This window comes from Lonchura striata, chromosome 8 (genome assembly GCF_046129695.1).
Source record: "Lonchura striata isolate bLonStr1 chromosome 8, bLonStr1.mat, whole genome shotgun sequence".
Classification (NCBI taxonomy): Eukaryota; Metazoa; Chordata; class Aves; order Passeriformes; family Estrildidae; genus Lonchura; species Lonchura striata.
Window position 1 is genome coordinate 38577299 of NC_134610.1, and position 16964 is coordinate 38594262.

The following is a 16964-nucleotide window of genomic DNA, read 5'->3' on the forward strand; positions in this document are numbered from 1 at the left end:
ATGCATTTGCACATGGTGCATCCCAGACTAAGGATGACTTAATAGCAGCTTTCAAATTAATTAAAATGTGAAATAATTGTCTCCTGAAATCCAGTGGACCTACTTCCATGCCCTTCCATTAACACATGGGAATGACATGATGTCTTCAGTGTGCATGCTAAAGCTGTATGGGTTTGGATCAGCTTGTCTAGCAGATAAGAATAAAAAGTGGACCCTCATTTGAAGGGTCTCCAATGAAGAATTGGGCTCTGAATGTCTTTGGCAGGAATTCTTGGTTACTGAGGAAGCTGTGCCATTCTTGGATTTGAGGTTTCTCTCTCTGTATGCAAACTCAGTCCTGCAATCTGTAAACTCGACCTTTTTCATCTGTGTCCCTTCCATACCCTCAATATCTTAAATCTGCTCATTCTTGTCTACATTTGCTTTTCATGACCTTTACTTGTCTCCCTTCCTTTCTTCACATCTCCTGGCCCTCTGTCTGTGTTGGGAACTCAGGCACTAGAGAGGCAGAAAGATTTCTTTGATTCCATAAGGAGTGAGCGGGATGACCTTAGAGACGAAGTGGTTGTGCTGAAGGAGCAACTGAAGGTATGCAAAAGGAATAAAATAAATTTATTTTAATCTGCTGACCCTTTTCCCCTGTACATTTGGGCAGAATAAATTAGGTCTAGCTTAGTAGCAATAACTCAATTTTCATGTTGCCTATAAATTGCCATTTCAGAGATTTTCTATATGAAGTCCTTTCCTCTGCTATTCATTGTGAGTTTTTAGTGGAGACTGGAGTATAAAGAAGTCGTTTTTGTAGGAGACACTTCTCTGAGGAACATCTTATGCAGCAGATTTATATTAAAAAAAAAGTAGCTGAGATCACATGCTGTCAGAATGGCTGAACTGAGAACTGCAATATCTGTTCTCCTTCCTGACTCCCAGCCATGTTTAATGGAATGATTGAAGCAATTGTTTATTCAGAGTATCTTGGACAGGAGCACTTGACAATCCTTCCCTTTCCGAGCAGCAGGCTCTAAAGCATTGCTTTTGCTTTCCACAGAAACATGGAATAATCCCAGACTCTGATGTAGCTACCAACGGAGACACATCAGACATTCTGGATAACGAAGGACACTTGGATTCTTCCCGAAGTGCCCCAGGCACCACTCAGGCATTGAAGCCAGGAGGGGAGGGGATGCTAGGTAAGTGCTGTGTGTCCTCTCAGCCCCTCCTGCTTGTCTGTCCTTCATTCATCCACCTTTGCTTGGATGGGGCAGTTGTTAGTGGAACAATTAACACCACCAGCATGCTCCTTGTCCAGTCACTCCTGTGCATTTCCCTGCTTCATGTTGATTATCACTCCCAGTGTGTCCTGCAGTCTCCTCCATCAGCAGACTTCACTTCCCCTGCAAGGTGACAAAGGATGGGAATACAAATAGGACATTAAAGATAAGTAGCAGTCATTCACATTGCCATTTAAACCCTGAATTGGAAAATTGTCCCATGATAATCCTAGTGCTGCTCAGTATTTTTCAGCACATACCTTAAATAATCAGGAAAAAAAGGAATTTTAGTTTGCTATAAAGAGCTTGTATGTTGGTTCATTGATATCCCTGAGAAATGTGTCTGCTTGAACAACAGTGCTGGGCTCTGCCAAAGCACACCAAGGGATAAATTCTATGCTCCTGTGTTTTTGAACACTTAAAATTAACACATCTGTATTTTTACTTGTTACACTGACACTTGAATTCAAAGGATGTAATTGGACAGCGTTAGGAAGGACAAATCTGGTTGGCAAAACCTCTTTATGCTTTTATGTGGTGAGCTTATTAGAGAACTCATTAGAGAACTATTGTACTAGTGTAAGGAAATAAAGTAATATTTTTGGTTTGTTGGAATTTTTTTTGTTGTTCTAAATGAACATACTAATAAGTAACTGCAGGCAGCCGATTGTTGTGAGTGCAGGTTCTCTGTCTTTGAGCTTTTGGCTGCTTTTTCCTCACTCAGTTTCTGTGTGGAAACAATGTGGAACACCAAAAACCAAGGTAAGGGTGTATTTTTAAATGTAATGTTTTCTACATCTCCTAATCTTGGGTTTTTCTTTCAGAATAGGTACAGCATAGACCCAAAAACTAACAACAAACACAATTGTTTTAATATCTGTTGCTTTAAAATATGAATTGAAGGGAAATGTTACAACAAAAACAACCTTCACTAAAACACAGAAGTCCCCACCCCTTTGGGTGGCTGAAATATGGGGCACAGATTACCCAAGTCTGTGTTGGGAGGTCTGAAGAGCCTAACCATTTGCTTGCCCATCAGATTTTACATTCAGTGTCTATCATGTGCACTGATGGGGCCTGTCTTGAGATTTTAAAAGCAAAATATTACTGAATAATCCTTCATGAGTCCATTGGAATGGCATCAGACTCCTTCACAGATAGAGGGGTATCAGGGTTAAAGTTGTAGAGAAAATTGCTGAGGAAAAAGAGTCTTTAGTGGTACATCTGCAGGTATTGCTGTTAAATTGCACTGCTTCAACCAGCTGATCTCCTCTATGAGGGCTGTCATTCCCACAGCCAAGAGCAAAAATCTCCTCCTTTACAAAAACACGAGCCAGCACCAGAGACTTCTTGCTTTGAGAGGGTGGTGGTGAGTTTCACTGATCAAACCCCCTGGATCCTTACTAATTCAATCGCTGCTTTGCCTCACAAAATTGGCAAAAGCTGATCTTTTATTAACCTGTTCTTCTCATTCTGCCTTTTGGGTTTTAAGTGGGGAGGTAAGTGCTGTGGTGTGGCCCCCTCAACTTTCTCAATGGTCTTTTAGGCAAAGCCAATGAAGTGGAGATGAAAAATGAGATTTTGGAGGATGTGGGGAAAAGAGAAATCTTGCAGAATACTGAGCATGAGGAACACAAAGAGGAGTCTGAGGAGGAGGAATTACAGACATTGCATGCTGCTGAAAATGCAAAGGCAGAACAAATGGTTGAAGAACGGGACACCCTGCCAACAGTGATGTTACCAGAGAATAGGTTTGCAGAGCAAGCCCAAAGCCTCACAGAACCTATGTCAGGAAGCACTTCTTCAAACAGTGACAGTGACACAGATGGCTTGAGGAAGGTCACAGAGTCCAGGGACACAGCAGTCCAGCAGGCTGAGAGTACAGAGGCTGAACACCATGACTTGAGTGCCAGGACAAATGAGAACCTGGAGCTGGGCTTTCTGCAAGGCCACCCTATTTTTGAGACTCCTCATGAAACGTTTTGTGACTCAGCTACAGAGCAGGAACTGGGAGAAGCTGCACCCAATCAGGAAGAACAGGAGGATGTTGAAACCAGCCATGCCCTGAGTGATAATGAAATGGATGAAGGATCTGACAGTACAAGTGAGAGCAGTGAGTTGGTTTCTAACCAGGCAGGGCTACCTGAGGGAGCAGTGGCTGGCTTGCTTAGGGAAGAGGGAAATGTGGAGAGTTCTACTCCAGAGGAACCCCAGCACTCAGAAGAAAGTGCTGAAAACAAGGTTGCAAATGTCTTGGAGGAAAAGTTTGTTGACTGCACTGATGGAAGACATGAGAAAACAGCATGTGACAGAGCTGAAGAAGATGAGGTTGGGAACACAGTTCAGGGTCAGCTGAGAGAAACTGAATCTGTGGGTTTGGAGGGGATAGAGCCATGTGAAAGGGATGTCCCAGCAGAGCCACTTGAAGAGGAAGGTGGAGAACGTCAGGCATTCATGCAACCAGCTTCTTCAGAGGACAGTGCTTCAGCATCCCCAGAGGAACCAAGTACACAAGATAAAACTGAAGATGAAACTGCTACAGCTGAGAAGGATGGACAGAAGGAAGAATTGCTGAAAGAGCTGGAGAAGTGTTCAGGTTCTGCTGAAGCAGGCGAGCAAGGTGTGGCATCTGTGGAGGCAGGAGGCTGCATTCCTGAGGGAAAGGGAAGTGAGCTGCAGCAGGCACAGCCTGGAACAGAGGTTGTGAGAGAGGTGATCACTCAGGAAACCCATTTAGACCCAAGTCTTTTAGAGGATGAAATTAAGGAGACAGAATTGGAAACAGGGGATGAGGCTGGGGAAGGACAGGAAAGTAGGACAGAATGGGAAGAAGATTTGAATCCAAAGGCAGAAGTTCAAACAAGTCCCTGTACTGAAGAAAAAGCAGATGGTACAGAGGGAGAGAAAAATGTTCCTTTAGAGGGTGAAGTGCAGAAGGTGGTTAAACAAGTAGAAGGTGAATCTAAAGAGGAGTCAGGTGTAGGTGTTACTGTAACTACTGAAAACAAAGCCAGTAAAGAAACACTGGAAGAAAATGAGCAAGAGTTAGAGTTTGCAGACCAACCTGGTGGGGAATTTGCTTCTGAGAAAGGTGCAAATAATGCCCTGGCACAGAAACCTGTGCAGGATGAAAACATTAGTGAGCAAGTTAAATTGGAGGTAGATGCCAATAATTCCCTGGCGCAGAAACCTGTGCAGGATGAAAACGTTTGTGAACAAGTTAAATTGGAGGTAGGTGCAAATAATTCCCCAGCACAGAAGCCTGTGCAGGATGAAAACATTTGTGAACAAGTGAAATTGGAGGACGAAGCAGAGGAAAGCCAGGAAGATGATGGTGATGCATTTGATTTTGATGAAGAGTCAAATCAGATACTAGAATCTGGTGAAAAATGGGATGGAGAGAAAGCTGATGCACAGAGAGAAGAGAGTGATGGATCAAATGGTGCTGTTGGAAAAACTGCCCACATGGACAAAGCTGGAGAGGGAACAGACAAAATGGAAACCAAAGATGCCTTGACCAAAGGTGAAATCCTGCAGCATAAAAAAGATGAGCCTGAAGAAACAGGGCGCTTACAAGGGGAAGTGTTGGGGAAAACTGATGAGGAGGCTGATGTGGAGGAAGATCAAATCAAAGTATCAGATTCTAGTAAAGTGGGAAAATTACAGGCTCGAGATGTTTTGGAACAGGATTTGGAAAGTGCTTTCATTAAGAGGGCTGAAAGCAGGGAGGATTTGCAGGTTGGTAAAAAGAGTAGAGGTAGATCCAGAGATGACTGTACAATCTCCTGAGTTCAGAACCTCAAACCTACACGAGTTCCATGCCCTGTGACCAATCTCAAACATGCACTTTGTACAAGACAATCAGACCTTGGAATACTCTTAGAATTTTGTCTTTGTAGGTAACTCAGCATAAAGCATGGATGTGGTAATGATGCAAGTATTAAGTTATTCACTGTTGTACCCAGCCACAGAAATTGTGAGTGGGTTTGGTTTTGCTGTGTCTCAGGTTGAAAGCTTATCACCTAATGAGGAAGCTTCACAACTTGACTATTCAAACTGTTATGCAATTAAAGTCCCTCTAGTGTGGATAGCTGCTCCTGGGGAATTTCTGTAGATTTTTTTTTTTTTTTATTCTAGCCTAGTTGATCAATATCTTGAATGTACATTGGGCCTTTGTGAACTTATGCACATTATGCTTACTTGTACTTAGTTCTACAGCAAGTACATTAACTCTTCATGAAGGAACTCAGCAGATCAGCCACATTGGTGGTGAAACTTCTTTCAGAATGTTTAAAGCCTATGAACCAAGCTCTTCTTTTTTTTTTTAATATGAAGAAAAAAGATCTTTTCATTCCACTTTGTGTGTATTTCTTATATGGTCATATTCCAAAATATAGTTAGATCACCGTGAATCTGCTTAGTCTGAGCACTTTGGAAGAGCAATACACAGTTTGGAGAAAGTGCAACATACAGGTCTTAGTTTGCTGAAAGGAATAAATATATACATGTTTACTTCACCTAGGCACTTTGCACCACAATAGGCCTTTTACACCATGTCTCACATGGGATTTTTATTTTTTTCCAGAGAAAGTGTCAATACACACTGTAATGTGTGCTTAGGTTTGCTATCAAGTACTGTCTAGATATGAATATATAAAATATCTATTTTTCCAAAAAGATTTTTGTTTAAAATTGCATTTGCTTACTGCTTTATATATGGTTTTGTTTTTTTTTTTTTTTTTTTTTGCAAACTCTGATTCTGAAAGAATGTTTTTATCTCTGAAGCAAATCTTATCTCTTTCCTTCTGGAAAGAAGATAACTTTGCATGTCTTAACTCTTGCTGGATATCAGACCAAAGACAACTCTTGTTTTGTGTATTAGCCCCCCTGTGCCTTTTGGAAAAGCTGGATTGCTTTGAATTGCTGGTATGTTAGGCTTTTGGACTCCCTTGCTGTATTTCCTCTTGCATCTCTGCCTGTACTTGGGAGGAAGAGCATATTTTGCATATATAAATATTCATTTAAAGTGTTAAGCAATGAATGTCCCAAGGGAATGCAGATTGAGGGGGGTGTGGGCTATGGAAGGCTGTATTTGTTGTTGCAAAGTTGTCAGAGCACAGACAGACTGTAAAATTTGAAGATGTATATCAAAATGTACTGCTGTATTTAATTTAAATAAACATATTTTATACTTTAAAGTACCTGTCCAGAGCACTGTTTCTAAACCTGCACAAGGAATTATTTACACCTGTATCATTTCAACACCATTTTTCTGCAGCTTTTGTTCAATTTATTGCCTTGTGCTACGTAGCTACAAGAGCCATCTCCCTAGGACTGGGCAGCCTCGGGGTCTGAGCACCTTGAATATGTGATGGCACCTTAACCGTAGAGCTCTAACAGGTCTGTAACCCTGTAACTCCTTTCATGTGGCTTCTCTCCAACTTACAGCAGATCACCATGGTTTCTGTAAGTATTGGCAGTTGTTCCTAAGAGTTTACACTAGATGCTAATCCGAAAAGTCATAGATCTTATAAGCATTTCTTATCAGCATGTAGCAGTGTTTATTTAAAGATTTGGCTCTGCCATACTCTCAATAGTAATATATGGTTTAATGTTGGAAGTGGGTTTTAATTGTTAAATAGATTAAACAGATCATTAAATGTTCTTACCAGACTTCGCCTGTATTGTGGATGGATCTATCAGAGTTAAATTAGGCAACATGCCATTATATCCTGTATTTCTTATTAGTTCATTTCTGATTTTAACTAGTTTTTCCACTTCAGAAAAGACAGCATCTTTAAGAGAATTCCTTTTTAAAGCCAAGTTAAAGGAGCAGAAACACCTCCAATCTTATTTGTCCAAGTACCAGCTTTGATCCCACTCCCAGTGTAACTGGGAGCAAGAACATGGAGAGGCAGTGCAGAGTACCTGCTGTGCCAGAAATCCATCCTGGAAAGTTGAAAATGAGTCTGTGACCCAAGTATGAAGTTTTTGTTTTTCCAGAATAACCCCAAATGCTTGCTGGGTTTTATGATCATCATGTAGTGGCACATAAATGCTGTAGTGCAGGTTTGTGCATATCAGAGCTAGCCTGAAATGCTTTCAAAAGCAGTATCTCAAGAAACTTACTTGATAAAAAAGGAAAATAAATAGTGAAAAGGTCTTGGTCAATATCTTCTTTACTATAAAGAAGAAAAGTCCTCCTGTCCCCCTCAAAATCAGTACTGCAAGCCAGTGCTTCCAAATCCTATGCTGTCCCTGGCAGTGCCCCTCTTCTGAGAAAGACAGGAAAGCACTTTCTCAACTTCCACAATGAACTGACAGATCTGGAGAGGGAGTATTGCCCAACCTGCTCAGACAGCTGGATTCTTGCAGGCAGTTCTGAATAGCTGCTTGGGGCTGGGATGTCATGGGATGTCTCTCCATTCTCCAAGAGGAGTTTACCCCTTTCATTTACATCAGGATTAGTTACTTCCTGGGCCACACGTCATGTCAATCATGCAGTTAAAACCAGCTGCTTCCCATCCCATGCTCCCCATCTCCAAGTGGAAAGAGACATGGAGGATCTGTGGCTGACTGGGGAATGTTTGGTGCCACTGGAGCAGCACCTGAGTAAGCAATGCCTCGAGTCACTTGCAATGCCAAGGCAATGAGATCAGTCACTGGACTTAGATACTGTGGCAGAAGACACTGCTCAGCACCGTGCTCACCCTCTGTGTCCTGCTCCCTCGCAGGCCCCATCTCCTCAGTCCTCTGTTAAACTATGGTGTGTGAAGGCCCTGAACTGGTGCAGTGAGTACCCTGGGAATCACCTTTCCAAAGTTAACTGAGGTGAATGTCACACTAAATATTCACTCTAGTGTCTTTGTATGTGGAATAAGGATAATGACTGTTATAGATGAGAATTTTAATTAGCTGCTTCCTGTCCTGATTCAATGAACTGTACTTTCCTGCTCACCTGTTCACAAGGTCCTCAGATTTGTTGGAAAAATATCTCCTAAATGCAAAATTAAAGTGACCCTGGTGAGCAAGTTTCTGTGTTATTATGGGGGTTTAAGATAAGTGAAACCCAAGAGACCCTCATTTCTACAGGCAGAAATTTTCTTCTATGTGAATGGCAATTTTAGCAAACTCATTTTTTCCCTCATCTGGTAAACCCCACTGTCTGCATGTCCCAATGGGGTGCACAGATATCTGTAATGAGGGCAGAGAGAACTGAAGGTGAGACCAAACTTGAAGGTTCATCCCAAAATGCATCCTCTTTGCAGGAAAAGGGCTTTGGGGAAGCCAGTGTGCTTCCTCACTGGAAGCTGGCAGAGGTGTCCTTTCTTCAGGCAGGCAGCTTTCACCCCACAGCAGTGGTTGTGTTAATGAAAGTCACAACTACATTGTTTTCAGGATCAAAATGTGCTACTTGGCCCTTTTGGACTCAGTAAGTTTGGGCTAATTTTGAAGTGGCCTAAAGGTTTCCTGCTGCATCAGTCCTCACTCTCTTTCCAGTCCTTGGAACTCCATTTCTCAAGCTTTGCTGACCTGTAAATCCCAACACAATCTCTTGAATCCAAGTATCTCCATCCTGTTTGCTGTTCTTGCTGTCTTCATTGACCTTTATTTTTCTTCCATATCTTTCACCTTTTGCAGAATTTTTGTCTTAAATTTTCTTTCATTCCCATATAGATCTGTGAAATTGTTTTATTATTTTAAAGGGGTTTATACTCAGAAATTTTGTTTGTGGGGAGTATTTACAAAAAAAGTGGGTTTGGCTTTTTTTGTTTCTTCATATCAGTGCTCAGATAGAGCAATGTTGGGTGTGTTACAAATGGATGGAAAAAAAAAGAATAGGACTTCAGGAGGTTCAAAATTAATCCAAAGATCTGCTGAACTGGGATGTCACGCTAAGGGTATTGCATCAAAAGCCAAGGTAAAGGTTTTATTCCATGCTCTGGAGTGGGACTGTATGGGGGTGTCTATTCTAGCAGGGAAGTGACACACCACATTAATGGACTCTACATGTCTGCTGTACAGAGGGACTTCCATTGGGAGAACAGTTATCACCATGATTTGATTCAATACGGACTCTTGATTCCCTTTAAGTGCATTTGCTAACAAGAAAAAAGGGAGAGCCACAAGGCTTTGGCCTGTTCAGGAATTGTCAACAAAGAAGAAGTGGTACTTATAAAGCTCTTCAAAAATATTTAAGTCTATCAACAGAATTTACCTGATAAAAGCCCACCAGGCTCTTATGTGTAATTTACCTTGCTTTCCTAAAGTTTACAAAAAAATCTTTTTCTTGAGTCACCTTTGGATTTTAGCCATTTAATCAGCAGGCCACAGCTCACCTGTGGAGTTGAGCTCTGAGCAGCCTGAGCTCAGCACTGCTGGCAAGGGAGGCCAGCTGGACAAACCAGCCGTGAGACCCAGCTGAGGCCAACAGATCCTCTCCTAATGCATGTATTTCAACGTGATGTTGCAGTGTACTCCTGCCTGAGGTGTACCTGAACAAACTGAGCTTGTTAATTAATCATTTAGGTCCTTTGGGTGGTGAGAAAATTAGGTGGTTTGGGTGCTTTCACATTTTGCAGCCCTTAATGGGGAAGGAAAAAAATGAAGTGATTTGTTTGCTTACTTTGTAGTTCTTTTTTCCAGCTGTCTCATTCTGTAGAGTGCACTTTATAAATGAAGGCTGCACATACCCGTGTGCTGATCTGTAGCACTTCCAAGTCCAAATGCAGCACAACAGTTGGTGCAGTTTGTCCATTGTCTCTTGATGTTTGACCTGGAGAATTGACTCTGAAGAGAAAATACAGTTTTACCAGACTGCTGCGTTCGAAACACAAATAATTCAATGGGCAAATGTTTTTTTCTGGTCATAATATTGAAGCTGAAATTTAAGTTAAAGTGCTGAGAATGTGATTATAGGTGTTTACAGTATTGTCATTGTGCTAAACTGTCGAGATCTGTGAGATTTTGTGTTGCAGTTGTGCTTGACCCTAGAGTTCTTGCATGCTAACCTAACGTAGAAGATTAGCCTCTTTGCATGCAGCTGGCTGCTGCTACTGCTGGGACAAGCATGTTCTGTGAGAATGCCATAAGTGCCCTGGCTGCAGCCCCCTCCCAGCCCTGCCTGGGCCTCATGTCCTGTGGTACGTGCCCTAACTCCCCCATCAGTAGTCACTAACCTGAACGGGTCAGTCTCGTGTCTCAGATGCACTCCCCGACGCGCCGCTGGCTTGGTCAGCACTGAACTCTCCCTTTTCTCTTCCAGACAGGCTGAAAAAGCTCATTGATGAACGGGAGTCCTTGCTAGACCAGGTAATCTCAGGGCAAGTGAAGAACATAAAGGATTAAGAAAACAAAAATAGCCCAAACATATGATGTGGAGTGGCAGTGGTGTGGTCTGGTTGCTCTTGCTGCCTTGCTGGCACTCTGTTCTTCCTCCATAACATTCCTCCCATGTGTTAACTCAGGATACATGGAAGATATGACCCTCTTATTTCTGAATAATAATCCTGCAGATTGGCCCAAGGGGAAAATGGGCATGGCTCAGCAATTGTAGAAGCAAATTTTCTCTCCAAGAGTAAGCCCACCCCTTTGCTGGGTCTGTGGGTAGACGGGCATTTTGGAAAGGTTTGTTGGAGGAATTGCAGATGGGTAAAGAGCAATTAAAGGAATTATTGCTGGTACCATGGTATTCCATAGTGGCTATAAAGCTTATTCAAAAAACCTCAGCTGATCAATTGCCCTGCAGGACACTCTGTGCTTTCATTTATGCTCAGTGAGCTTGGCCTTGAGACTCACACACAACCAAGCACAGCTTTGGGAATTTTAAAGAATGTTTTACATTAATGTGCCTGCAGAAGATTTATGGCTTTTCTAATAAACCAGTCATCTTTCACTCATTGTTTTGATCCTGAACTTGTACATAAGCACTCGTGTAAAATACCATGAGTCATTTGCCAAAAGAATTTCTAGGATGTTACAATGTAACAGAAAATTTTTTGGAATTTATGTTTAAAAAATACATAATTTGTTTTATAATACTGGAGTGAATTCTAGCCATGATTTCCCTTAGTGATTTTAATAACTATTTTCTGTCCTTCAGATTAAAAAATTAAAGGGACAACTGGAAGAAAAGCAAAGGAATGGCAAGATGGAAAATACGCAGTCTGAAGATGAAGTTCTGGAAAATGGAACAGATATGCACATGATTGACCTCCAAAGTGAGCTGTATTTTGATTTTAAGATAATTTTGTGCCCTGCATGTGAGTGAGAAAATATATCAGTACAGTAATAAGCATATGGCTCTGAGTAAGAATGAGCCTTCAGTTCCAGGGAAGCTTTGGTCTGGGAGCAGCCATGCACTTCTACAAAGGTATGGGAATTAGGAGCCTTTGTTTGAGATTGCAGTTGGAAATCTCTGTTACTGCTCCTCAGCAGAGCTGGGGGGAGTTCAGATTAATTCTGCCTTCAGAGTGGTTGGCAGGGAATCAGGCAGGACTGGGAATGGTGCCTCTCTGCTGGACACTTATTGAGAGAACTACTCTCCTGCTGTCCCACGTAGATCCCTGATGCATGGAAGTTTTACCACAGACTTGTTAAAAACTGTTCACATTTGTTCTGACATCTCTGATAAATCTGCAATTCTTTTAGGAGATGCCAACAGACAGATCAGCGATCTCAAATTTAAACTAGCAAAGTCTGAGCAAGAGATAACAGCATTGGAGCAGAATGTAAGTTTTTGACTTGTTCTGTTTGTTCAGGCATGATGAGAATACAAAGAGAAAGTGTGTTTTAAATTATAAATGAAATTATGTTTACTGTGATTTTCCCTTAAAATAAGAAATGGGAGTGTTGGAGCATGAGGGACTTTTATGTATAGGGAAGAAGGAATGTATTATTCCTCTGTACTGAAGGAAGAATGGTCAAAGACAAAAGTACCTGATGAACTCTGATGAACACTTCCTTATGCCTAGCTGTCAACAGGTTTCAAATAGCTCCCAGCAATTGAGGTGATAGAATGGAGTTTATACACAGCTGTTCCATTTTGATTGTTTGCTCTTGTCTAAGGTACATAAGCAATGTTCTTGCTAAGAGAAATTTAGTCAATGGACTGTATTTTTTGTTGCTGGAAGCATATTAAATATGGATATAAAAACAAAGGTACAAAAGGTCAGCAGTAAGTTACTGTTGCCAGGCTTCCTTGGTGTTGTTTCCTTCCCTGAAAATATGCCTTTATTTTATCAAAGAGGAGTTAGCATCTCTCTGGTTATTCCTTGAGTACTAGTGGAAGAGTAGAACTTCAGAATTACTTCTTGGTACAGCTTCTAATTGCCAGCCTTTGCCTTCACCTCAGGTAATACGACTGGAAGGCCAGGTAGCCCGATACAAAACTGCTGCTGAAAATGCTGAGCGAGTAGAAGATGAACTGAAGGCAGAGAAACGCAAACTGCAGAGAGAGGTAACTCCACCTGCAAGCTGTCACAGGTCAGCCTGCTCCATGTGGGGGAAACCTGCTTCCCTGGGGTCTTTTAGGGGAGGAACCACCTTTCTTGGCATAGCAAGGGATAAGCATCTAATTGCTTTATTTCTTTAGTTACTCCTTCTAAATGTGCAACCAAGTTTTGAGCACTCAGTAACAGTCACAGCTGTGAGCTCCCACTGCCTTTTCACAGTTCATTCCTAACCTGACTTGCTAAAGGGATGAGTTGTTCTTTGTGAGCTTGTTTTCCTTGCTCTCAGTCTGTTCAGGCCTGTTTGGGGTAGTGTGGCTGTCCACAGACTCTGACCATGCCTCTGTCTCCTTAGAGCCTGAATACTTTTCTCAGATTCTCTCTCACAGCCTCCAGAGGTGCTTCTTTGAGTTTTTTTCCAGTATGGCTCCTTGCTTGTTCTAAATGCTCCTTCTGCTTTGCTGCCTAGTGCAGTCCAGCTCTCTCTCCCTGCCCTGATCCCCTGGTGGGTTTTACAGGAAACTGAGGCTGCAAGCTGGGAATAGAGTTCTAGGAACCATAAACATGAAAGCTATACAGTGAGACAGGCGCACATCACCCAGAGCCTCGTGCCTCTGGATTGAGGGAAATTCTGTGATTCTCTGAGAATCTCCCGTTCCACGGGAGTAACCTTCTGTCCATGCTGACTGCCTCAAGACACATGGTTGTATTAAGCCAAATCCAGACTTGGGAGACCACTTTTCTTCTTACCTTGGCCACCTTTGCTCAATATTCTGTAAATACTCTGGGTTCTTGGCAGTGTGCTTAAACACCTGTGTGTGGCCTGCAAAGCAGTTTAACTCTACTAAAGGAATTTTCAACTGCTTTATGTTCCAAGTTAATGTGGTCAGTTAGCATTGGCAACTACAAACCTTGCTTTGCCTTTGCAAAGGGATAACATGGTGAAAGTCACGGTGCTCTTCTGTTTCCCTCCTTCAGCTTCGTTCAGCACTGGACAAAACCGAGGAGCTGGAGGTCAGCAATGGCCACCTGGTGAAGCGGCTGGAGAAGATGAAGGCCAACCGGAGCGCTCTGCTGTCCCAGCAATAGCCACTCCCTCCCAGGGAACCACCGCTGCTCAGAACCGGAACGACGCCGCAGCCGCTTCTACGTCCCGCTGCCCGGGATGCTTCGTGTCATTGCCTTCTGAGACCAGGCCACCCCAACACCTGCTCCGTGCCTCCCAGCCGGGGTCTCCCCGTGCAGATCCAAGCCTGCTGCACTACATCCAGAGGAGGAGCTGATCCAAGTGGCTGTGCCCGCGGGAGCCCTTCCACGCCGAGCTCTGGGGACATTCGAAGTACAACACATAAGAAGCACACGGAATTCTCCATCCAGAGGGCACAGCAGCCATTTATTGCCATTTAAAATGGCACTCAAAGAAAACACTTTGACTGGAATTTTGTGTCTTGCTGAAAATTTTAAAACAAACACTGTAAGTTTGGGACTTTTATCATGACAGTATCTGTAATTTAGTGACTACGGTAGAGTTATTCATAGTAGGTTTTTCATTTACAAATCACTGTGGAACCATAAGCCATTACAAAGCAAAACTCCTTCAGTGGAAACCATGGAAGAAGATGGTCTTGGAAGCAAAAGTGACCTTAAATGACTTTGCCAATAAAACAAATGTGTTTGGAGGGATTTTTGCACCAGTAGAATTGCGAGACTCTTTTATTTCAGGGTAAATAGGCAATAGCTTCATTGAATTTTCAATTTGTATTTGTATTATTTAATCCCTGTTCTTGGAGTTGAAGTAAATGACTTTTAAAGGATGTAAGGTTGCATTAATAAACCAGCATAAGGCTGTGTTTTCAGAAATGGTGGGGTTTGCACTTAGGTCACTCTCTTTGGTGCATTTATCAAAGCAAGTGTCATTTGCTTAAACAAAATATATAATGGGTTTTTTACATCAGAAACTATCTACTAGTCCATGATCTACTAGGAAACAATGCCGCTACAAAATACAAGTCTGATTTTTAAGAGAATAACTGCTAAGTAAAGAAGCACTTTAGAAAATATTACTGCCTATGGGTTTTCTACAGCTACGGAAGTAGTGAGTTATCTCCTTCTAAGGTCCACTTCCCATGCAGAACAGCAGAACCAGTTGAGATGTTGCAGGCGATTCTTGCGTGTGTACAAATGGCACACGACTGGCACTACAGCTCTGGTTCATCGGAACTCATTCTGAATGTACTACTCAAAGGAGAGCAGCAGCTGCCCCAGGAGCCAAGCTGCCCATCCCACCTCAGCCCTAACAGGAAAGCCAGTCCCTCTGGGATCTGTCATGTGGTGGAGCAGCGTCTCCTGTCCCACGGGAGCAGCCGTGGCTGCCTCAAGAGGTTCTGCCAAGCCAAATCCGCACCCAGGAGATCACACTTCTTCCTAACTTGGTCTTCAGACCCTGCGATCCAGGTCTTTCCCCAGCCTCCTCCTTGCAGACAGGAGGTTAAAGTAGGAACCGCTGCTATTTCCAGCACAAGGGGATCTCTGGTATCTTCCTCGAGCACCTTCACAAATTAAGTAAACCAAAACCGCTGTCTGAATGTGTTTCTCTGGTTTGGCTAGGAAACAACACCCTCGTCTTCATCTCTTCCAAGTGCACAAGGAAATTTAGGAATGAAGTACTGAAATTATTATTCCAGGAAAAGGATGAAGAAGGCTTTTTTTGTGCCCCCTGGGGAATTAAATATGTCCTTGTTGATGAAATGTGGTGAAACATGGGGTTGGAAGGAATCTTTTAAAATTAAATTTCCACTCCAGTTAGGGCTTTGGGTTTTTGTTTTTTTTTTTTTAATTGTTTTTGAGAGGAACATTCAGGTGCAGAGCCAGGTTTCTTGTGGAATACCTCAAAATGGCTGTGGATGCCAATTAACAATTTTTTGTGCATGACTTGTGTAATTTCTGGTGTACAAACCCTCGGGGGCCTAAAAAACAAGCGAAAGGATTTTCAGAAGGCAAACAAATGTGCTAAATAAGGTGTGATTGCCGCCAGCCATCATTTCATTTGTGGCAGCAGTGAAAGCCACCTCTCCTGGCAAGGCTCAGGGGAAACAGCCCAGCAACCAAGCATTGGTCCAAAAGGCAAAAAATAACACTTTGTTCATTGAAAAGGGATGTGTTTATCGTTCCGAAGTAGATTTCATCTCGCACCCCATAAGCATCAACCTCATGACGGAAATCAGATGTGTATTTCGCCCTGGATATGCTCTTAGTAGAAACCTTTGTGTGTGATAAAGTAGGTGAATGTTGAAGCCACATTTCCCCCTCCTCTCCCCTAACTTTCAGTATGACTTAGCGTTAGAATAAGGGAAGAAAAAGAACCGGTTGGTTTACTGCAAACTGTTCTATGTTTTTCTGTGAAGAATGTACAACAACAGGGCTTTGAATGATGATAATAGCACATGTCCCAGTCCTATTATTTGAGCTCCAAACGAGAGCACCTCAGCACCCTGAGAGCGGGGCCGAGGTGGCGGCAGCTGGGCGAGGAACAGCTCCTGGGGGAACCAGGATGGGTTTTCCTACAACCTCTGTTTCAATTTGTTATCCTCTATTTTATTTTGAAATGTTAAATGATTTTTATTGCTTGCAAATGGAATGTTACCCGAAATGGTTTTGGTTTTGTTTTGTTGTTTTTTTTTTTTCCCCAATCGCTCCGTTAGGAGATGTGAGCGTGGAAAAGGAAATTCATTATGAGCAGAACTTGCCAATAAAATGTCACTTGTTTGGGTAGTTTTTATGGAGTGGTCTCTCTGTGCTAATGTTACCAGTACAAGTTCTCTTGGAAAATACAGGAATTTCAGGGTGATATGGGTGTAACAACTCATTTTCCTTTCCAACATGTTGCTGCAGGATCAGACAAAATGTGAGCAACACTGGCTGGAAAATGTACAAATTCGGGGACTTGTGTAACTGAGGGCACTGGTGTGAGACATGCCCCCAAATATCAACATTTTTAGTGGCAGGGTGCACATACACCTTCCAAATGTTGACATTTTAATGGCCAGGTGCACTTGGGCAGGGGGAGGACAGGGACAATCCCCCATCAGGAGAAATGTGAATGGGGTTGCTAATTGGATTCATTCTCCACTTTTATTTATGGTGAGCATAGAGGTAACCCACACAGTAGCTTTCCCTGGAAGAATCCTTCATGAAGACTCCTTCACAACAGGAAGCAGCTTGGTTCATCAAAAATGTTACTTTA

General features: G+C 42.5%; 1 protein-coding gene across 3 annotated transcripts in view; it reads left to right on the forward strand.

Annotated features, from left to right (window-relative positions):
* The window catches only part of LRRFIP1 (LRR binding FLII interacting protein 1), a 102546-nt gene extending 86054 nt beyond the window's left edge, over window positions 1-16492 (forward strand). The window contains exons 7-12 of one of the 3 annotated variants that reach the window (XM_021536105.3): window positions 1049-1190; window positions 10537-10583; window positions 11374-11491; window positions 11922-12001; window positions 12625-12729; window positions 13700-16492. In XM_021536105.3, coding sequence (XP_021391780.1) covers window positions 1049-1190; window positions 10537-10583; window positions 11374-11491; window positions 11922-12001; window positions 12625-12729; window positions 13700-13810 — 603 coding nt within the window. In that variant the 3' untranslated portion in view covers window positions 13811-16492. Of the gene's footprint in view, window positions 1-495; window positions 589-1048; window positions 1191-2817; window positions 5102-10536; window positions 10584-11373; window positions 11492-11921; window positions 12002-12624; window positions 12730-13699 lie in introns of those variants that run through there. The other 2 variants (XM_031505324.2, XM_021536104.3) reach the window with 2 other exon arrangements.
* The last annotated feature ends 472 nt before the right edge of the window (window positions 16493-16964 follow it).